This window comes from Suricata suricatta, chromosome 2 (genome assembly GCF_006229205.1).
Source record: "Suricata suricatta isolate VVHF042 chromosome 2, meerkat_22Aug2017_6uvM2_HiC, whole genome shotgun sequence".
NCBI lineage: Eukaryota > Metazoa > Chordata > Mammalia > Carnivora > Herpestidae > Suricata > Suricata suricatta.
Genome location: NC_043701.1, coordinates 28,312,316 through 28,333,927, shown reverse-complemented (window position 1 = coordinate 28,333,927; position 21,612 = coordinate 28,312,316). Strand labels below are relative to the sequence as shown.

At 38.3% G+C, this 21,612-nt stretch overlaps 1 protein-coding gene across 4 annotated transcripts in view; it reads left to right on the top strand.

Moving 5' to 3' along the window:
- The window catches only part of PTPRZ1 (protein tyrosine phosphatase receptor type Z1), a 172,957-nt gene that overhangs the window by 106,817 nt on the left and 44,528 nt on the right, over nucleotides 1-21,612 (top strand). For 2 of the 4 annotated variants that reach the window (XM_029924367.1, XM_029924359.1), the window contains exons 9-12: nucleotides 5,283-5,467; nucleotides 7,120-7,246; nucleotides 13,803-13,849; nucleotides 17,185-18,181. In XM_029924367.1, coding sequence (XP_029780227.1) covers nucleotides 5,283-5,467; nucleotides 7,120-7,246; nucleotides 13,803-13,849; nucleotides 17,185-18,181 — 1,356 coding nt within the window. Of the gene's footprint in view, nucleotides 1-5,282; nucleotides 5,468-7,119; nucleotides 7,247-13,802; nucleotides 13,850-17,184; nucleotides 20,771-21,612 lie in introns of all 4 variants that reach the window. The other 2 variants (XM_029924352.1, XM_029924344.1) reach the window with 1 other exon arrangement.

Here is a 21,612-nt window from a genome sequence, read left to right as displayed (position 1 = left end):
AACTTAGATTGTATTGCAGTTTCACTTAACAGTATATAAAATGCTGTGTTGTGACAGGTATCAACTATCCATTAGATACTGAATCAATTTTTCTTAAGCACTACTAACTGCTTGCTTTTCTTGAAGCTAGATCATTCTGAAAATTTCCTGTTAGACCTATGAGTGCAAACATATGGTATCTGTCCTTCTCTGCCTGACTCTAATTACTATTTTGACATTTGTGGGCACGTTTACATGTTTTATGAAGATCTGCTGCTCTCTGAGGGGAAATGATGACCTTAATATTGGTTGTCTTCTGAGTCTATAAATCTTCACGCTTCTCACAACAAAGTCATTAAGATACCTGTCTCAATATTGCTTGAAGTGAGGCTCATAACTTCAGATGAGGCTGTGGTAGATGCATCAGTGTGTGTCTCAAAGTGTTTCTGCCACGGGCTATGATAAACTACCAAACTTCAACTCAGTGGGAGATCACGGTAAAATCCAGCTAGGTGATTGTGACGTTTTCTCTGCCACTCTCCAAGAATCACCACTCCGTCTTTTTTTTTTTTTTTAATGTTTTTTATTTATTTTTGAGAGACAGAGACAGCTTGAGCAGGGGAGGGGCAGAGAGAGAAGGACACACAGAATCCGAAGCAGGCTCCAGGTTCTGAGCTAGCTGTCTGCACAGAGCCCAATGCAGGGCTCGAGCCCACAAACCGTGAGATCATGACCCGAGCCGAAGCTGGACACTCAACCGACTGAGCCACCCAGGCGCCCCGCCACTCCGTCTTTTTACCTGCATCCATACTGGTCCTCATAACCCATAGCGCTACGGCTGTACCTTCTCCCTCAGGGCATCTGCCGCCCTCGAAGCTGAGCACTCGGACCGGCAAAGGCAGAAGGAGACCCCTGTCTCCCCTGGGCCATCTGTATCAGCTTTTGTGTTTAGCGGAGAGATTGGTCACAGCCAGAGTTGTCATTTTTACTTCTTCCTTTATTTCCCTCTTCTTTTTCCACTTTTTTCCTTTGAACACTCAGTGGTTCACTCTTTGGTACTCGCTCTGCAAGTAATGTACATTCCTCTGCACGAGGTATTCACTCTTCATGTAAGTTTATGTAAGTGACGAGAAAATACATGACTTTGTATCAGCCAAAATTTTGTGCATCTTTTACAACTCTAGGTGGGAAAAACGTGTAATTGTGAAAAACACAAGGTGGTCTACATAGCATATTTTTTACAAGTTTATTTTGCATTCTTCTGTAAATGGGGTCTAGAAAGGAGAAACCCAAAGCACCCCTTACATTTAAGAGCTTACTGAAATTAAAGGTGAGATGTTAGCATAGGAATGAGCTTCCTAAAGGCAGGAACAGCGCTATCTTTAGTTGTGTGTCCAAAGTGCCTGGAACCAAGTAGATGAGAACCGAACGTTAAAAATAAGTTTTGAGGGGCACCTGGGTGGCTCAGTCGGTTAAGTGTCCAACTTTGGCTCAGGTCATGATCTCTCGGTTCATGAGTTCGAGCCCTGCATCAGGCTTTGCTGACAGCTCAGATGCTGCAGCCTGTCCTCAGATTCTGTCTCCCTCTCTCTCTGACCCTCCCCTGTCACGCTGTCTCTCTCTTTCTCAAAAAAATAAATAAAAATTATAACAAAAAAAAATTTTTTACATAAGTTTTGAAGTAAGAACGCTGACCGCTTACAGCTCCTTTATGAAGGAAGCTACATCCTCATTCTTTATGTGTGAGCAACCTTTGCATTTGTGCTGAAGGACTTACTTGTATTCTGTGTGACTTGACATGGACCCCAGATTTGTCACATGATTTGGTTCATGGCCACAGGGTTGCAGGAAACAGTGTCTCCTTCTTGGCCAGCATTCCTGGAAGAATCCGTAACTGTGTCCCACATCACATGTAGCTTGTGGAAGGGAATCCGGGCATGCGATTCAGTCCTAGAGAAGGAAATGAGACATCAGTCTAGTTCTGAACTCCCCATAGTCTAGGAAATTATTTATTGTCATGACTTTATCAATGGGTAGCTTGTATTTGATGTCCGAGTACATATCGATCTGGAAAACCCTTCTTGATTTTCAATCCAGATAATGTGCTTTATGTAAATTATGCATAATATGTATATGTCCTTCTAATAAGATTAAGTCAATTTCAATAAGAAATAAAAGGAAAACCTGGAAATTTTTAGTGCAAATTGATAACTTATTCCATGGTCATTACCCTGCTTGTTTTGGAACTAGAAATAGTGTAGATGGAACAAATTTGACTGTCACTTTAAAAACCCATTCCTGATAGAAGGTCAGCCCTTTGGCAAGATAATAAACAATATATGGAAGTACAGGCTTTTCTCTTGAAAACATTTTGTTTTATTGTTTTTAAGTGTATTTATTTATTTTGAGAGAGCGAGTGAGCAGGAGAGGAGCAGAGGGAGGAGAGAGAATCCACGGTGTTGCCACGGAGCTTGATGCAGGGCTCCGTCTCTGGGATCGTGAGCTGAGCTGGAGTCAAGATCAGCGATTCAACCAGCTGAGCCATCCAGGCACCCCTTGAATATGTTTTAACTATATTATCTTTCCCCCATAAAATCCTGTATTTCAGTACCTAAAAGGTAAACTTTAGCTGCAGCTGTATAACCTATTACTAAAGCTACTGTGATTATCAATAAACAAAAGGAACATTTAAAAAAATAAATTTCTAATTAAAATGTAAGTTTAAACTATTAAACAGGGGCGCCTGGGTGGCTCAGTCGGTTAAGCGTCCGGCTTCGGCTCAGGTCCTGATCTCACGGTTCATGGGTTCAAGCCCTGCATCATGCTCTGTGCTGACAGCGCAGAGCCTGGAGCCTGTCTTCAGATTCTGTATCTCCCTCTCTCTCTGACCCTCCTTTGTTCTCACTGTCTCTCTCTGTCTCTCAAAATTAAATAAAAACATTAAAAAAAATTTTTTTAACTATTAAACAAATTACCTCTAAACTTTTACAGATTTATAAAGAAGAAAGCAAAGGAATAAAAACTTAATGACAAGGAAATACAAATTTCTTTTTGAAGTCCTACTTTATAGTAATGCTGATTCTTAAAATTTGCAACATCTGCTGATTTCTACAATTAAGACAAAATAAACACAGGCATCCAACCAAAATAATTTTGTATTAATTAGGCAGCAGTCCTTTGGGTATTTTGCAGCAAATAATTTACGTTTTCTCAAGAGATTTTTGTTTTGTGTGCATGCATAAAAGTTTAATGTGTTTTAAGATAGTTTCATTTTGTAGGAAGAGAATAGTCACTTCAAATCATTCCCACTCTCTAAAAAGTGGGATTGACTTTTATGACAAAATGTAAAAATCATACTGCCCAGAATCACTCTCAACCTTCTAAAAATGAGCTTGGGCTCATTAGAAGCAAGACTGAGGCAATCCATTTCCTCCATGATCTAGTTTGTGTGAGTTGCTCCCTTTTGAGATGATTCGATGGTCTTCTGCCATCTGGCGACCACTACGGAGGTATCGCTACATAGAGCAATGATGGTGTGATCTAGAACTAAATTAGAATACATTTTCTTATTCAGAATTCATGCTTTTTCATAAATGTGTGGTTTTGAAGAATTGTTCTTTTATTACCAAAGGAACATCCCATCCTAAATCCTTAGTAGACAAAAAATAACATTACAGTTTTTACGGTGAATAATCCTTCTCCAAGTCATAAATTATACATGCATTATTTAAAGTATATATATTTATGTTCTTCTGCATCATTTACATACCGTTGCTAGCATAGTTTACATGGGCTAAAACTCCTACTGTACATAAAATCGAAATTTCAATTTACAAGGTCAATTGTTAGTTTTGGGTGCCCTCTTGTGTTCACAAGCAAAACTACAAAGGCTATTTTGGTCCCATTCTGATGCTGCTGTTGGCTTGTTTTCATGGAGTCTTTGTAGCGGTGACTATCAGCTGACTCAAGTCAACCACCTAGTCTCATCTGGCTTTGTAACTTCAGGTATCTCCCGAAAGCAAAGCTTGGATTCTGTGAGCATAACAATCTTTACCGTAAGAGACCTTCCTCCCTCTCTTTTGCAAATTTATCTAGCCTATGAAGGGATTCTATTATCACATTGCTCCGTTAACATAATGTCATAAAATTTTTAATTTTTATTTTGGTAATTATTCCTAATTACCACTTTCTGAATACATTTCAGAAAATATCAAAATACTATTTTTGATGGGTCTAAATTTTTGGCATGATTCTCAATATAGGCTTGAATTTGTTTTAAGAAGTCCCTGAACAATCTTCAAAGTATTTTTTTCAGAGCAAACGAATTTTCCTAAAATTAATTGCTTAATCTGTTTAAAATGCCAAAGTGGGATTTTTGTTCACAGGTCTGAAAAATACAGAAATGGTAATTTTAGTTGTTCTCATATGGTTTTCTCTTATAGAGAACTTTAAATTATTTCAAGAATTTTGAAACAAGAAAATGTCTCATAATAGACCATCTTTTATAATTTAAATTCTCCTCATTCTGAGCTAAACATATCAGGTACCAAACAAGAGAAATAAAAACATCATGAACTTGAAGATATCCTTTGTTTATTTCTTTTTTTTAATGTTTTTTTATTTATTTTTGAGAGACAGAGTGCAAGTAGGGGAGGGGCAGAGAGAGAGAGAGAGAGAGAGAGAGAGAGAGAGAGAATCTGAAGCAGGCTCCGGGCTCTGAGCTAGCTGTCAGCACAGAGCCCAAGGCGGGGCTCGAACCCACAAACTGTGAAATCATGACCAGAGCCGAAGCCGGACACTTAACCGACTGAGCCACCCAGGCGCCTTGTTTGTTTATTTCTAAAACTGAATTTGTATGCCAAATATATTCAAGATAGGGTTCTAAACAATAGAGAAATAAAGCTGTGTTTCTTGTGTTTATTATCTACTACAAGAATTAAGACCTGTTCAGGGTGGAGGAATAATATATGAGAACACACAGTTAAAGCAATAGTAGTGTTAAAACAGACCATTCAAAATGACACAGATCACTTCTGCAGAGATCAAAGCAGACATAACAAGAGGGAGCCTTTGACCTAGACCTTTCCTGAATGGGAAGGTAGACCCAGGTAGGTAGGGTGGAAGGAAGAAATATTTCAGATACACAAAATGGCAGAAACAAAAGCTTCACAGTAGAGAAGTGTAACTTTTTACCTTCTGTTGAAATAAAACACAACAGAAATTTTTATAGCATAAATATCTTATTTGTTAAAATCCTAGAGGCTGATGATTATTTCAATAACTGCACTTTTTTTCCTCTGAAGTTTGTAGTTCAGAACCAGAGAATGTTCAGGCTGACCCAGAGAATTATACCAGCCTTCTTGTTACGTGGGAGAGACCTCGAGTGGTTTATGATACCATGATTGAGAAGTTTGCAGTTCTGTACCAGCAGTTAGAAGGAGAAGACCAAACCAAGCATGAATTTTTGACGGATGGCTATCAGGACTTGGTAACTATAAGATCAATTGTTTCATGTATTGATAACCCTATAGTTTAATGTTCAGGGTAAGAACTTACATGTGATTATATACGGTTGCCCTAAACTTTGTATGAAACTCTCCAGTAGGGAGGAAGGAAAACAGAAGCAATACTAAATTAGGTCCAAACGTACAGTGAATTACACTAGGCTATTATTTGTTTCCAGTTACAGGAAGATCACAGCTTTGCCAACAAGAGCATTAGAGAGTAGACACATAGAGAAGACTTAGAAACTAGAGTTCATCTAGTGTAGCCTCTCTTTAAAAATAAAAGGACTCAAAGAACAGTTGACTGTGATCTCACAGTTGTAGAAATAATTGGATCTAGAATCTCTGTGCTCTGATACTGTTGTATATATTTCTCACACCATACTCTTCTGGCACAAGAAAATAGAGTAGGGGATGCTTTGCCTCAGATTTCCAAGTAATAGATGTGAAGTTAATTGTGTCAGACTTTTTTTTAACACAAATCAGATCATCTTTAGGAAAAGGTCCACTCCCTCTTCCTCCCCACCCATGCACATGAATTAAAGAAAATAAAGTATGGCATGGAATGGTTGAATCACTGTATTGTACACTTGAAACTAATACAGCACTGGAAATTAACTAACTGGAGTTAAAATTAAAACTTTTTTAGCAAGTGCAGATTTTAACAAGTACAGATGCTCTGACCAGAGCATCTCAGTATTGAACTTTGCCTTGGTCGGGAAGGATTGGCCACAGATTGGGGTCTAGTTGAGAAAACCCTGTCCGGTGATGGCTCTAGGAAAGCCCCACCACAGCCCAAAGACACCGGACTAGGCATTCAGACAGCTGGAGTCCCACAAGTCTAGGACCTCGCATTTAAACGAAAACAGTCCTTGTTATCATGGTGTGGAATGTCATATGGGCAAATTGATAAAATACGAAACAAATATTTACTCTTGGTATGTAGAGTATCTAGAACAACAGACACTATGAGCCATGGAAGTTCTGTAATTTATGGAAATGTGCCATTTTTCATTTCATAATGATATTAAGGAGACAATAGTTCCATTACTATCTGGCTTATAGATTGTTATGATAAAGAGATAAATTGAGTTTTCATTGTGTTCTTCACATTTTGTTCTTTGCAAATGGTCCATGCTTACTTGTCTAAAATAGTAGTTTGTAGGTTTGGGTACTCATTTATGAACTTGATGAGTTCTAGTTGAAAACGGTACTTTCTAAAACTAGACTTTTAAAAAACAAAAAAGCCTCGTTTTCCAGTATCTTCGTAATTCACAAATATCAAAATTCAACTTAACAACATTGCATAAACTTTTTCTTAGACTAATAAAATAAAACTATTTTTCATTGAGAGAGGTCTATTATGTTAGTACTCTTATGAGAATAATACATTTAGGGGGCCTGGGTGGCTCAGTCAGTTGAGCCTCCAACTTCGGCTCACGTCATGATCTCACGGGTGGTGGCTTTGAGCCCCAGGTGCGGCTTTGGACTGAGAGTGAGAAGCCTGCCTAGGATTTTGCCTCCCCCCGCCCCCCGCCCCAGCTTGCACACTCACTCTCTCTCAAAAATAAATAAACATTTAAGAAAACTTAAAAAGAATAGTACATTTATATAATTACTGACATCTTTCTTTTAGGGTGCTATTCTCAATAATTTGCTACCCAATATGAGTTATGTGCTTCAGATAGTAGCCATATGCACTAATGGCTTATATGGAAAGTACAGTGACCAGCTTATAGTCGACATGCCTTCTGATGACCCTGGTAAGTGCTCTCCTGATCTGCCTTTATATAATCTACGTAGGGAAGCTAGTTTAGTTACTGGGTACAATGGTGCTCTCTCTCTGACTTTATATTGTTTAGGCTAAAGGGCAAAAGGATTTTTTTATCTGTATCATCCACTAATTTTGTGAAGCATGGAAACCATTTTCATTCAGCAGCTCTGGGACAGGACAATAAGTACATTTATTCTAAATATTGAATTTTTCTATTTTTTTAAAATAGTTTATTGTCAAATTGGTTTCCATACAACACCCAGTGCTCTTCCCCACAAGTGCCCTCCTCCATGACCATCACCACTTTTCCCCCCTCCCCCTTCCCCTTCAACTCTCAGTTCATTTTCAGCGATCAATAGTCTTTCAAGTTTTGCATCCCTCTCTCTCCCCAACTCTCTTTCCCTCTTCCCCTGAATTTTTCTATTTTTAAAATAAAAATAGCAAAATTGATTGTTATGTCTGTAATGATCATTGAATTAAAATAGCTATGTAAATACTAAGACTTTTATTTTGATAAATGAAGAGTTGGTTTCATTTGTGTTTATTTCGTTTTTCAGCCCCCAAAACATTTCGTAGTAAGTATATACGTGATCCTAGGATCATGTGAGGTACTTTGAAATATCCAACAGTTTATCTTAGATATTTTTATCCACTTTTTATAATTCTGTGTGAAGTGGGGGAGTGCTTTTCTCTTAGCTGATTTGCCAGTACTGTTTCACAAAGTAAAACAAAGATGTTGTTTCTAATTGTATTTTTTTTGCATGCATCTTCTTTAAGTATTATGGGAAAATCTTTTGACCTAAAACCTTATGCGATAACTGAATGAAGTAGGTCATCATAATTTAACAATTTACAAATACATGTAAGTTAAGTCTTTTTTTGCTAATATAAGCGATTTTAAAGTAATAGAATGGAATTATATATGTATGTGTACATATGTATATGTGTATACACACAGACGTCATGCATGTGCATATTTATAAATATATGCAAACATACATACATAAATGCAAATATTCTTTGATCTTCCCTGAGTCTACTCACTGAGACTTTTATAAATTTTTAATGGAGATGGATGGTAATAAATGTATTAACTACAGAATATTCCAGTTTGACATCTTGAAGGAAAACTGATGTGTATTGATGCCTTTGTGGCCTGTCTGGTACTGCAGGAACTTTAATCCATTATGAGCTTGCTCACTGATTACCTCACCATAGTTCTCTCTAGACAAATTTCTAAGTTAAAGTGTATATGTCAGAGCATTAGAGGATAGATTAGGTATCCTCCTAAAACACAGGCTACAAAACTTGCCAAGTTACTTCCTGGATTAAAATGTTGATGGCTAGTGAATATTACTACTATTATGATGGCAATATCACTATTTAGTACTTCTTATGATCTGCCTCATGGCCTGTGTATAACACATTGCTTTTATTTAGCATTGTTTTTCAAAATTAGGTTATTTTTAAACGGAATGTGAGCTCTGAATGTTATTGAAAGGTGAGTATCCAATTAACTGCCCCTGGCTTCAGTTACACTATATCGTGCTCCGACTGCTGTCCCTCAGTGATGTTCCCCACACGGATCCACCTGGAAAATCCCATTCACCATATTGGCCAATATCACATATGAATTGATGAAATGTGGCATCAAAATCTCCTCTAATACTGTTGTGTGTTTCAGGATGTGACTTATATTAAATACATTCAATTTACTATCTTGGTTTAATTATACCCCTCTAATTTCTGCACATAAAACAGTTTCCCCAAAGTTTACAAACAATAATTCTAGCTATTTGTTATGCTCTTTCTCACTCTATCCATTATGCCAAAATTTTAAACTTTCTGACTATTGTTTCTTTTTTCTTTTTGAGATGTTTATTGCATAAAGAAAAACAGATCAAATGTCTGTTTCCTATAGAAGTGATTTCTGAGTGATCCTTTTAGGCTGACCGTGCACATGCACAAAGTACAACATTCTTCTATCATTTGTAGCATTTTCACATTCAAACAAAATAATAAACATTATAACTTGATTTCCACTTAGTCAAAGGCTGGGGACACTGTTGAGCTACTGAGATGTGAGTTTGGGCATACCATCTGATCTCCACGGACATCTGTCCTTTAAAGCATTTTGTACAGTAATGATGTGTTAGTAAAAGATAGTGTTTGATTCGATGTCTCACTATGATATTCCTCTTAAAAGTGGAGGTTGAAAACTTAGATAGATTATTCCTTAATTATTCCTACCAAAAAGTCCTTCATTGGAAGCCAGTTTACCCAAAGTTTGGGATCTTCTTAATTTTCATAAAGAAAATATTCATTCCTTTAGCTCTCATTTTTTTTCTGATCTAAAAGGCTGCAATGGCATTTCAATTCACATATTTTCAATTTATTACTGAATTACATTATCTTAAATACTTCTGTGATAAATACATTACAGTAAAAGTTTTGACAAAAGTACTATCGCATGGTTTAGTGTGACGGTGCATGCAGAAGTCTTAGGATTTATGTGGCTAATAGAGTTGTAAGTGGCCTTTGAGTTTGCTGCTTCTTTCATGGTTTTTATTAGTACCATTTCATCTGGTTAATTATGTTGTCCATTGCCTTAAAACATCAAATGTACCCTATTGAGTTAATTTTTATTATTTTGGATAATTATGTTTTCTAAATACTGTATCATTTTTTTGCTTTTGCTAAAAAAAAAATGAAGGAGGTTCTTTATAACCACCCTCATCCTTTCAAATGTAGATTTCACATATTGTAATCAGTATCCATGAAGGAAAACTCAGACTTCCAAATTGCACACTTATCTTTGGCGAATTTGATTATGGCTTGTGCATTTTAGTTACACTTGCTGTGTACAACAGTATCACCATAAAACTGGTGTCCACAAAATCTTACTATAAATTGCTGTTTTAAAATTCATGGATAAATGCATATTAAGAAACCATTTAAATTTGTCTAAGAAACCTTTTTAAGGTTCAACTGAAATGTATACTCTTTCCAAACACTTTATAGAAAATTATATTTATGAACACATAATTCATAAATATATTTGTGTCATTGTAACTAAAATAACTGTGTCGTTTCACTCTATAATGTACAGCTAATTATTGTACAGTTATAGAGGATATTACTCAAGTACATGTTTTAGGGCCTTGATAATTATATGTGTTAAATTTACACGCCTGGTGAATTTGATCAACATGGTTTTCTGTTGTTGCGTGTTTTTCAGTTATTTACCAGTTGTGTTTGTTAAATCACTATACACATGTCCTTATTCTTCCTGTACCAGCTTATGCTATGGGTGTCACGATATTTAAAATCACAGTTTGAAGAGACTGTAGTCTACATTGCTTTGACCTTTTGTACTGTGAACTTGACTCACCTTCAAACAATTAAATAAGCCTTGCTTGCCAACCCATGTTAGTGTTGCTTTTTTGTGGAATATTAATGTGTTACTAACATGCTCTTTTAGAAAATGTAACATTACATGTGCTCGAAAACAAAACCAGTATGAACCACTAGCTTTTACTGAGTTGTTACACATAGTGAATTTCAAGTGTTCACTCAAAAAAAAAAAAAGAAAGAAAAAGTACTAACAACCTTTACTGTTGGACTTTTTGTAGCCTTCATGCAGTCTTTTTTGACCAAGTGAGTGAGAAGACTATAAAGCAATATAATTTTTGAACTACCTAACATACCAGTAGTGCCTGAGTCAGATCAGTGGCGACTAAAATATCACTTATTTGTGAGGAACCATCAGGACAAAGGGGACCCAAAATGTGATATTGTGCCAATCACCAGAACTACACCTTGGGTGCTCTGAACTCTCAGACTCAGAAATATGGCCTCAGAATCTCCAGGAAGGTAGAAAAAAATTTTCTAAAATTACTTTATTTCAAAATTGTTCTGAAGAGTCTCAGCAGGAGAGTTCTGGATTGTATGGAGGAAGGTGTATTAATTGCTCCTGGGCAACCACAGAATTTTAGTCAATTCAAATAATCTAATAGGAAACCAAAGTGAAGATCCTTCAAAGAGGGTTAAGACTTACAGATATGAAGGCACCCAGACTTGGGGTATTCACCCATAAGAGTGCCATGAAGCAGAGAGGGACCAAAGGACTGCTTGGACCCATCCATTTTGCCTCTAGGCTCCAAAGCCGGCCAGATGAAGACGTCTTACCTCTTCCTGCAGTAAGCAGCAAACCCAGTTTCAATAGAACTCAGTTTCAGTAGAAACTCCTCGAAGGAAAGTACTGGGTAAAATCACATATTTTAACTTGATAGGAACCAGAACCAACATAGTTAATTTATGTTGCAATAAATGACTAAAAATAAATGAAATGCAATAATACTCTTAGAGAATATTGAAAGAAAAGGAAATCAGTCCTAAGTTGTGATAATTATATATACTCTATGCCAGCTTTGACAGTCAATAAGAAAATTACTTTTACTTATTAAAGAATCAAGTTAAGTTAGACCATGTTTTTGTTTGCTCACTTGTTTGTTCTTAATTTTAAAACAGTTCCTTAAGCATGTTGAAGAGAATGGATTATCACTGAGTTTTTTACCATCACCTCTTAGCAGAGAAAAACTACAGTATAATATATGTATCACTAACAAATATTCGTTATGACTTGCCCTTATTAACGTTAAAATATTTTAAAAGTACTTGAAAAGGTATGACTCCATTTTAAAGCATTTCAATAAAGGCATGCCAGCATGGCTCAGTCTGTTGAGTGTCCAACTTAAGTGTAGGTCATGATCTCATGGTCATGGAGTTTGAGCCTTCCATCAGACTCTGTGCTGAAAACTCAGAGCCTGAAGCCTGTGTCTCCCTTGCTCTCTGCCCCTCCCCAACTCATGCACTGTTTCTCTGTCTCTCAAAAATAAACATTAAGAATAAAGAAATAAGTAAAAGCATTCCAATAAATTATGTTTTGTCTCACATGCTGAAATTGAAGGTTTTCATATGCATGAACTTCTCTAATTGTAGTTTGTTGAAAATCATATTGAAATTTCTTGTTTGTCTTTTACAGTTTAGTTGCATCCCATCTTTAAGTTTATGTGTATTTATTTACTTAGAGGTAATAGAGATACAAGTGTCTCAGACTATTTGAAATCACTTTAATTTGAAAATGAGAAGAATAAAGAGCATGAAAAACAAAAAATAGAAAATGGAGCAACATTAATGATCCAAATAAAGGTTTCCAAACTCTTTCATGGTCGGTTTCAACAAGAAAAAAAAAATTGAATGTTAAAATTTAATTCAGGGCTAAATTAACGTTGTTCAGGGTAAGTAACTTTGAGATTGCTAAATAGTCAAGAGTATTAATTTTATCTAAGTTCACTTGAGAGTGTGACTCACTTCTAAATTTGTCTTGAATTCTCCTCCAAATGGAATGCATGCACAGGACCACCTTCTATGGCTTTACATTTCTTAATATCTGGAAATTTTCTGTTAAGAATAGACTCAAGAAAGTCTGTTATAACACAGGCCTGGATTTGATAAACATTGCATGTTAGTTCAGTTTTGCCTTTGAAAACTTTGTAGCGTGTGCATTTCCTCTGAGGATACCTAGAGGTATAAAACAAAACATAGCACGTAAGCAGCATTGGGATAGTGAAGAGCATGAATTTTGGAGACGGAGTGAGATTCTATAAAATAATAGGAATAAGGGAGCTGTTACTGCAATAATGCTTGGTTCCTCCTGAGTCTGACGCGGCAACAGGTGAAGAATGAGGAGCAGTGCTTCGGCAGTTGGCCCCTCGGTAATTTGACATCGGGACTAGATTCCTTGCTGGAGAAAAGGAACTAGCCCCTAATCTTTCCTCACATTACCAACAGGTTTTGTTTTAGGACCGAGATATCTATGTACTGGAAATACACGGATATTGGTCATTGGGAACATTAGACTTGAATGACTCCAGCCAGATCTTTGCAAAGACGGTACAGCCGAGTTTCCCGGGTGAGAAGGAACCAGATCCCTCTGGTCAGTCCTTCCTGTGACCGGCCAGGCTGGACCTGCTGGGAGACACTGTCCATTTGGTGCAGCACCCTGTGTACATATAAGCTCCCAAATTCACAGTGTAAAAAGAATCATTGGGCCCTCCACCAGAAGAGGGACTGAAGGAATAAGTAGCCGAATAAGAAAATGAATCCTGTCAATTCTCCTCCTAATTCCTGCCATTTCCCCAACTATCATCTACACTGATGGAAAATTATTTTTTTATACTCAATTTGTCCCTCTTTCCCTTTTTAGCCTCAGTCACACCTAGAAGGGAGGGGAAGGGGGTTGGATTAGGCACAGAAATGAAGGTTTTGGATGCAGTTTCATACAGGCTTATGGAGTGGTGTGTTATGTGGTGTTCAGTAGTGTTGAAAACTCAAATCTGAAACTTTTATTTTCAGAGATTCTGTATTTTCAAAGCTAACAAGTCTTTTTTTTCCTCCCCTGTACCCTCTTTCCATCCAAAGGTAAACCCACACAGCTGAAATCATTGAATAAACATTTTAATAATTTTGTTCTAATTTTGTAGAACTTGACCTCTTCCCTGAATTAATTGGAACTGAAGAAATAGTCAAGGTATTATAGCTATTTTATATTAAAATGTTTTAAAATTAAAAAGCCTTTTTTCAATTGTTGGGTAGGTTTCAGAGCTTGCATTAATCAAAGTCCATGTTGCATTATTCACTGTAGGGTTAGTTGCTGAGCTTTATAGATAGTGATGTAATCGATATACATGATTCTTTCATGAAGAGTTGGAAGTCACCTTGATAGTATAATAAAAATAACAGATAGAAAAGGGTTGGTGATGATGAAAAAAAATGAACTTTAATGATAATTATAGCTACAAATTAGATTTTTTCAGCATTCAAGTTTTTCTAAAAGATTAAAACAATATTTAACCAATTCTTAATGTTTCTACAGTTTATTTATAAGCACTCAACCAGTGGCTGAGAGATAATAAATGAGCCAAAACTAAGCTGTATATATTCTTTTGCCCATTTAATCTGAATATTTGTGTTTGGATTACTCATATTCGAAGTGTCTGTTGCTAGCATAATGTCCTGTAAGTAAGTAGGTATTTAAGAATATTTTAGGGGCACCTGGGTGACTCAGTTGGTTAGGCATTCGACTTCAGCTCAGGTCCTGATGTCAGCCCCGTGTGGGGTTCTGTGCTGACAACTCAGAGGCTGGAGCCTGCTTTGGATTCTGTGTCCCGTGCTCTCTGCCCCTCCCCACTTGCGCTCTGTCTCTCTTTCTCTCTTAAAAATGAACAAACATTAAAAAAATATTTCTAAATTTTAACATTGCCTTAATTTCTAAAATGAAAAAATGACTAATGTAGCTTCTATTTCATCCTAAGCCCAAATACACTGTTCCTCTTCACTGAGATTATATGTTAAAACCAGACGTTATTCTTAATGTAGTAATGTATGCATATGTACATATTTGTGTATGAGATCACAGAGTGTGATAACTAATGCTATTATCTGGCGATAAATAGTGATTAGGTTGTTTTCACATGTATAATTATCTCATTAGTTTATATATCTTATGGCAGTTCTCTCTTGCAAAGGATTAGTTTACCAAAGTGAGCTACCCACCTTTTCAAAGAGTTCACACAGTTCTGCCAAGGATATTTGTATATGTGTGTGTGCCCATGTGCACGTGTACGTGGCTAGGTATATACTAGAAATGATCACCAGGTTGCAGACTGCCAGCTTCTCATTGTATCTTCCTGGGGCAGAAAGCAGAGCAGAAGCAGCAGCAAGCTCTCCCATAACTGCCTATAAGGGCACCAATCCGTTCATGAAGCCTCTATTCTTATGACCTCATTGAATCCCAGATACCTCCCCAAGTCCCCACTCCTTGGGGTAGGATTTCAATCTATGACTTGGGGGGTGAGGGAGGGCACAGACACTTAGCCCAAAACACTATCCACCACCATGGATCCAGGCAGGAATGAGCGATGGAAGTAGGCAAAAACCTGGAATGTATCTGTAATGGTTTTTAAAACTGAATGTGGAAGTGAATCGTTTGGGGCCTGTTTCTCAGATTGTCCTTAAATAAAAATGCATCACATTGAAGGACAAAGTATCTGCAGCATGATGAAGGCCTTTACAGTAAGAAATTTGTAAAAGGAAGCTGTGAAGGATACCAGGCAGGACACAAATCAGAACCATAGTGGAAGAAAGAGTCATAGTAACTGCATAAGAAATGATAGGAAGGCGTATACATTAAAATATTTGTGGTTTCAGGTATGTCCAAAGTAATCATAGAGCAGGAGTGGTCTGCTTTTGAGAGATCACAATTGGTTATATGCCTTCTAGAGACTGACAAGGTTTGGTTAGGTGGGATTAATGAATGGTGCATTATTTTCATCACATTCTGAGAGTTATCTGAGCATGGTTGTTTGTTTGTTTATTTATTTATTTATTTATTTATTTATTTAGAGAGAGTGAGAGAGCCCAAGTGGAGGAGGGGTAGAGAGAGGGAGAGAGAGAGAGAAATCTGGACATGGTTTAAGATTCAGATTCTACTAATACTGGTCAATTTCTTACTAATTTGTACATGTTCACTTTTCTTCTTTTTAGGGACACAACTTTAAAAGATCTAATAAATGAGGGGCCCCTAGGTGGCTCAGTCAGTTACATGTTCAACTTCAGCTCAGGTCATGATCTCGCAGTTCATAAGTTCAAGCCCTGCATCCAGTTCTGTGCTGACAGCTCAGAGCCTGGAATCTGCTTCAGATTCTGTGTCTCCCTCTCTCTGCCCCTTCCCCTCTCTCCCTCCCTCTCTCTCTCTCTCTCTCTCTTTCTCTCTCTCTCCTCAAAATAAATAAACATTAAAACATTTTTAAAATAAATAAAAATAAAAAAGTAAAAGATCTAATAAATGATAATGCTAGCAAACTGACAAAATCATATTCTATGTGATCTAAAAATACCATGTCTTGATAGCTTTGGCAATTTAGTTTTCTAAGCATATAGACGTATTATAAAATGCAGAGTTAGAAAAAACAAAGCATGGGTCTTTTTTTTTGAGAGAGAGACAGACAGACAGACAGAGCGGGCATGAGTGGAGGAAGGGCTGAGAGAGAGGGAGACACAGAATCTGAAGAAGGCTCTAGGCTCTGTGCTGACAGCTCACAAACTATGAGGTCATGACCTGAGCTAAAGTTGGACGCTTAACCGACTGAGCCACCCAGATGCCCCAAGCACGGGTCTTGATTGACCTCTCTTCAGAACCTTTTTGGGCCATTTCAGTGACTAAGTGTTCCCGAAAGACTGGGTCACCTGAATGGTTTGTAAGGAAAACACAAAATTAAATAACTGGTACTAGAAGCCTACTTTGACAATGTGTCTTTAGAAGTCTACATGTGTCTTGAGTGAAAAATATTTAAAACCAAATGAAAAATCAAATCTTCTTCTTATGATGGCTTAAAAGTTGTGATTATTCTGAATATATACAATGAAATATTCTGAATATGCAACTAATTAGAACTTTGAAACAAATTGTTTCATTTCCTATTATAAGAAGCTAATTGCTCTTTAGTTTGTTTCCAGATGAACTGAACAAAGAAACATAAAACAAAATAAATACCATGTTAAATAACATAATCAATAAATACATTATAATATGTCTTTCTCCCAAAGCTGTGGTATCTATTAATTTAATTACTTCCACAGCACTAAGATAAAGGCAGCCATAAATCAGTGTTTTCATTAAGTTTAATTAGTGTCCCTAGAAGGTCGGTGATAAAGGTTATAGGATAGAGGCCTGGCCGCTGTGAGATGGTGCTTTATGAGAAGTTCCCAAGGTCCCACAAGTGAAGATTAACACAGCATAAGATATTATTAAGGATTCTTTTTTTATTTCCCTATGTTTCATTAACTCTTGTTTGCTTTTCAAAGGAGGAAGAAGAGGGAAGAGACATTGAAGAAGACACTATTGTAAATTTTGGTAGAGACAGTGCCACAAACCAAATAAGGAGGAAGGAACCCCGGATTCCTACGACAACAAACTACAATCGTGTAGGGACTAAATACAACGAGGCCAAGGCCAACCGAGCCCCAACAAGAGGAAGTGACTTCTCTGGGAAGGGTGATATTCCCAACGCATCTTTAGATTCCACCTCCCAACCAGTCACTGAATTAGTTCCCCCAAAACATTTTTCTTTGACTTCACAGACTGTCACTAAAACGCCACCTCACACCCTGGAAGGCACTTCAGCCTCTTTAGGTGACATCTCTAAAACTATCCTCAGATTTCCACAGATGAACTTGACCAGGACTGTGGAATCTTTAAATACAGTTCCTATAACAGAATCTCAAGAGGTATCTACTGATATCAGCGAGGAAGAGAGTTTGTTGACAAGTTTCAAGCTCGATACAGGAGCTGACGATTCTTCAGGCTCCAGTCCAGCAACTTCTGCTTTGCCATTCGTCTTGGAGAACACATCCCGTGGGTTTGTGTTTTCTTCAGAAAACCCAGAGACAATCACATACGATGTCCTGCTACCAGAATCTACAAGAAATCCTTTGGAAGATTCAGCCTCATCAGGTTCGGAAGAATCTCTAAAGGATCGTTCCACTGATGGAAGTGTGTGGCCTGCTAGCACTCCAGATGTGGTAACACAACCCAATCCTGGGTCAGGTAGGGAGAGCTTTCTCCAGACTAATTACTCTGAGGTACCTATTGAATCTGAGAAGACAGCTGAGTCCTCGTCTCCAGGCCCCCTCGTGTCACAGGGTCCCCCAGTCACCGATACAGAGATGCCACCTTATTCTACCTTTGCCTACTTCCCGACTGAGGTAACACCTCATGCTTTTACTCCATCCTCTGGACAACAGGCTTCGGTCTCCACCATCAACCTGGTGCACTCGCAGACCACCCAGCCAGTATACAATGGTGAGACACCTCTACAACCTTTCTACGGTAGTGAAGTCTTTCCTCTAGTCACCCCTTTGTTGCTTGACAATCAGATCCTCAACACTACCCCTGCTGCTTCAAGTAGTGATTCGGCCTTGCATGCTACGCCTGTATTTCCCGGTGTCGATGTGTCATTTGAATCCATCCTGTCTTCCTATGATGGTGCACCTTTGCTTCCATTTTCCTCTGCTTCCTTCAGTAGTGAATCGTTTCACCATCTGTATGCAGTTTCTCAAATCCTTCCACAAGTTACTGCCGCTGTTGAGAGTGATTCGCTGTCCCTGCATGCTTCTCTGCCAGTGGCTGGGGGTGATGTGCTGCTAGAGCCCAGCCTTGCTCCATACTCTGATGTGATGTCGCATCAGACCACTCCGCGTGCTGCTTCAGAGACACTGGGATTTGGTGGTAGTGAATCTGGTGTCCTTTATAAAACGTTCATGTTTTCTCAAGTTGAACCGCCCAGCAGTGATGTCATGATGCATGCACGTTCTTCAGGGCCTGAACCTTCCTCTGCCTTATCTAATAATGAGGGCTCCCAACACTTCTCCACTGTTCCTTACAGTCCCGCGGTACCTGTGCTTGGCTCTGCTGGTGTATCGCCACAGGCTTCCTACTTTAGCAGCCCTAGCCACATTCCGGTGCCTAAGTCTTCGTTAATAACCCCAACCGCGTCACTGCTGCCGCCGCCGCACGGCCTCTCTGGGGATGGGGAGTGGTCTGGAGGCTCCTCCGATAGTGAATTTCCTTTACCTGACACAGATGGTCTGACAGCCCTTAACATTTCTTCACCTGTTTCTGTAGCTGAATTTACATATACAACATCTGTGTTTGGTGATGATAATAAGCCGCTTTCTAAAAGTGACATAATATATGGAGATGAGACTGAACTGCAGATTTCCTCTCTCCGTGAGATGGCTTACCATTCTGAAAGCACAGTCGTGCCCGGCCTGTACGATGATAGAAATAAGCCGAACACATCTTTACGAGAATCCCCCGTTTCCTTTTCTAGCGCAGAGGGCGTACTTCCAGGGTCTCTTGCTCAGACCGCCACTAAGGTTTTTGATCAGGAGATTAGTCAGGCGCCAGAGAGTAACTTTCCAGTTCAGCCCATACAAGCTGTATCTCAAGCATTTGGTGACACTTCGCTTAATCCTGTGCTTAGTGCGAGCTCCGAGCCAGCCTCCTCTGACCCCGCTTCTAGTGAAATGTTACCTCCTTCAACTCAGCTCTTATTGTATGAGCCCTCCGCTTCTGTTAATACTGAAGTATTGCTGCAACCTTCCTTTCAGGCTTCTGATGTTGACACATTGCTTAAAACTGCTCTTCCACCTGTGCCTAGTGATCCACTATTGGTTGAAACCCCCAAGGTTGAGCAAATTAGTTCTACAGTATTGCATCTCATGGCCTCAGATTCTGCTTCAGGGGAAAACATGCTGCCCTCTCCACCTGTACCCGTTGTTGATGTATCGCCTACTTCTAATGTGCATGCTGCTTCACTTCAAGGTTTAACCATTTCTTACGTGAGTGACAAATACTCCGAACCAGTTTTGCTTAAAAGCGGAAGTTCCCAGCAGGTGGTGCCTTCATTGTACAGTAATGACGAGTTGTTCCAAACTGCCAATTTGGAGATGAGCCATGCCTTTCCCCCAAAAGGAAGGCATGCATTTGCTACTCCCGTTTTATCGATCGATGTACCACCAGATACACTTACAAATAAGCGTCCATATTCTGATGAAGTTTTCACCTCCACCAAGGGGTCACTCACTGATGAGGTACTTGCTGGTATTCCAGCAGTTTCTGACACACTTGTAACTGCTGACCAGTCTGTTCCTTTAGGAAATGTGCATGTTTCCGTTACAGCTGTTTCTCCCAGCAAAGCTGGTTCTGTAGCCACAACCAAGTTCCTGTTTCCTTCTAAAACAACTTTTGAGCCCATTCAAAGTGCCAGATCTGATGGTGATTTAGTGGGTGGTGGTGACGATGGTGATCTTGATGATTATGATGATGATTATGATGACAGAGAGAGAGATGGCTTATCCATAAATAAGTGTATGGCATGCTCCTCCTATAGAGAATCAGAGGAAAAGGCAATGAATGATTCAGACACCCAAGACAACAATCTTGTGGATCAGACTAATCCAACCTCATATTCACTGTCTGAAAACTCTGAAGAAGAAAATAAAGTCACAGGTGTAATACCAGACAGTCAGACCGATATGGACAGAAGTCCTGGTAAATCACCACCAACAGATGAGATAACCCCAAGCCCCAGTGATGGCAAACAGGAAAATGACATCCAGACCGGTAACGCCCTGCTTCCTTTCACCCCAGAATCTGAAGCATGGGTACTTGCTGCAGGTGATGAAGAGAGCGGATCAGGTCAAGCTGTCTTAGATAACCTTAATGATAATGAGACTTCCACAGATTTCAGTTTTCCAGACGTTAATGAAAGAGATATTGATGGGGTCCTGGAAGCAGCCGACTCAGAAATAACTCCTGGACCCCCACATTCCTCAACCACAACTGTCACTAGCAGGCACTCAGAAGTGTTCAACAATTCAGAGGCAGGTTAGTTATGGATCCGAGAGATAGACTGAGGTGTGATGGTTTCCTTCCTCAAAAAATAGAAAAATCGTGAAAAGAGAAATTTGGTAAAGTGGCACATCATTTTATTTCTTAAGACATTCAACAAATCCCATTAGAGTTTTTAAAGTATGATTTTACTCATTATTTCAAATGAATATCTGACATGTTCTGGTTAGTGGATGATAAAATGGTTTTTATTTATTGTCAACTTTTCATATTCTACGAGTTGCCAGTTACATGTGGGAGCACTTGAGTGTGTGTAGTGCGTTTTTAGGCTCCTGCTTCTTGAATGATAGATTGGAGTGTGCTGTTTTTAGACAGTTTTAATTTTTCTACTCACTTATGTTCTAAAATAAGTTGTAAATTAATTTCATTGAATTATAAAATGAATTCTTAAACTCTGCTAGTAATATGATATAAACAACTCTCTGACCCACCTGATAAAAAAGATCATGGTAATTTGCACGTCCATATCAGCCTGTGAAACTTTTTTAAAAAGTCCTATTCTGAGTTTTGAGAGTTAATGGTAAGATTTTTCTTTACAGATGGTTTTAATTTTTAAAAATTGTCTTTGTTTGGTTACCTTAATATCGCCTAAAGAGGGCAGTGTGAACTAACAAGATGCATTCTATTTGTACTTGGCGGTAATACAGCCCTTTTTAAGTTAAATCATGGTCATTAATATGCATAGTATGTATAGGTATTGTATGACAAGATGTAAAACAGGAGACCATTTTCTGTAGAAATGCTTTCATTTGTTAATGTATTTTATGCAAATTAGTTTATTGGCCAGATGTTTCTGAGAGCAGATTACTTGCAACATA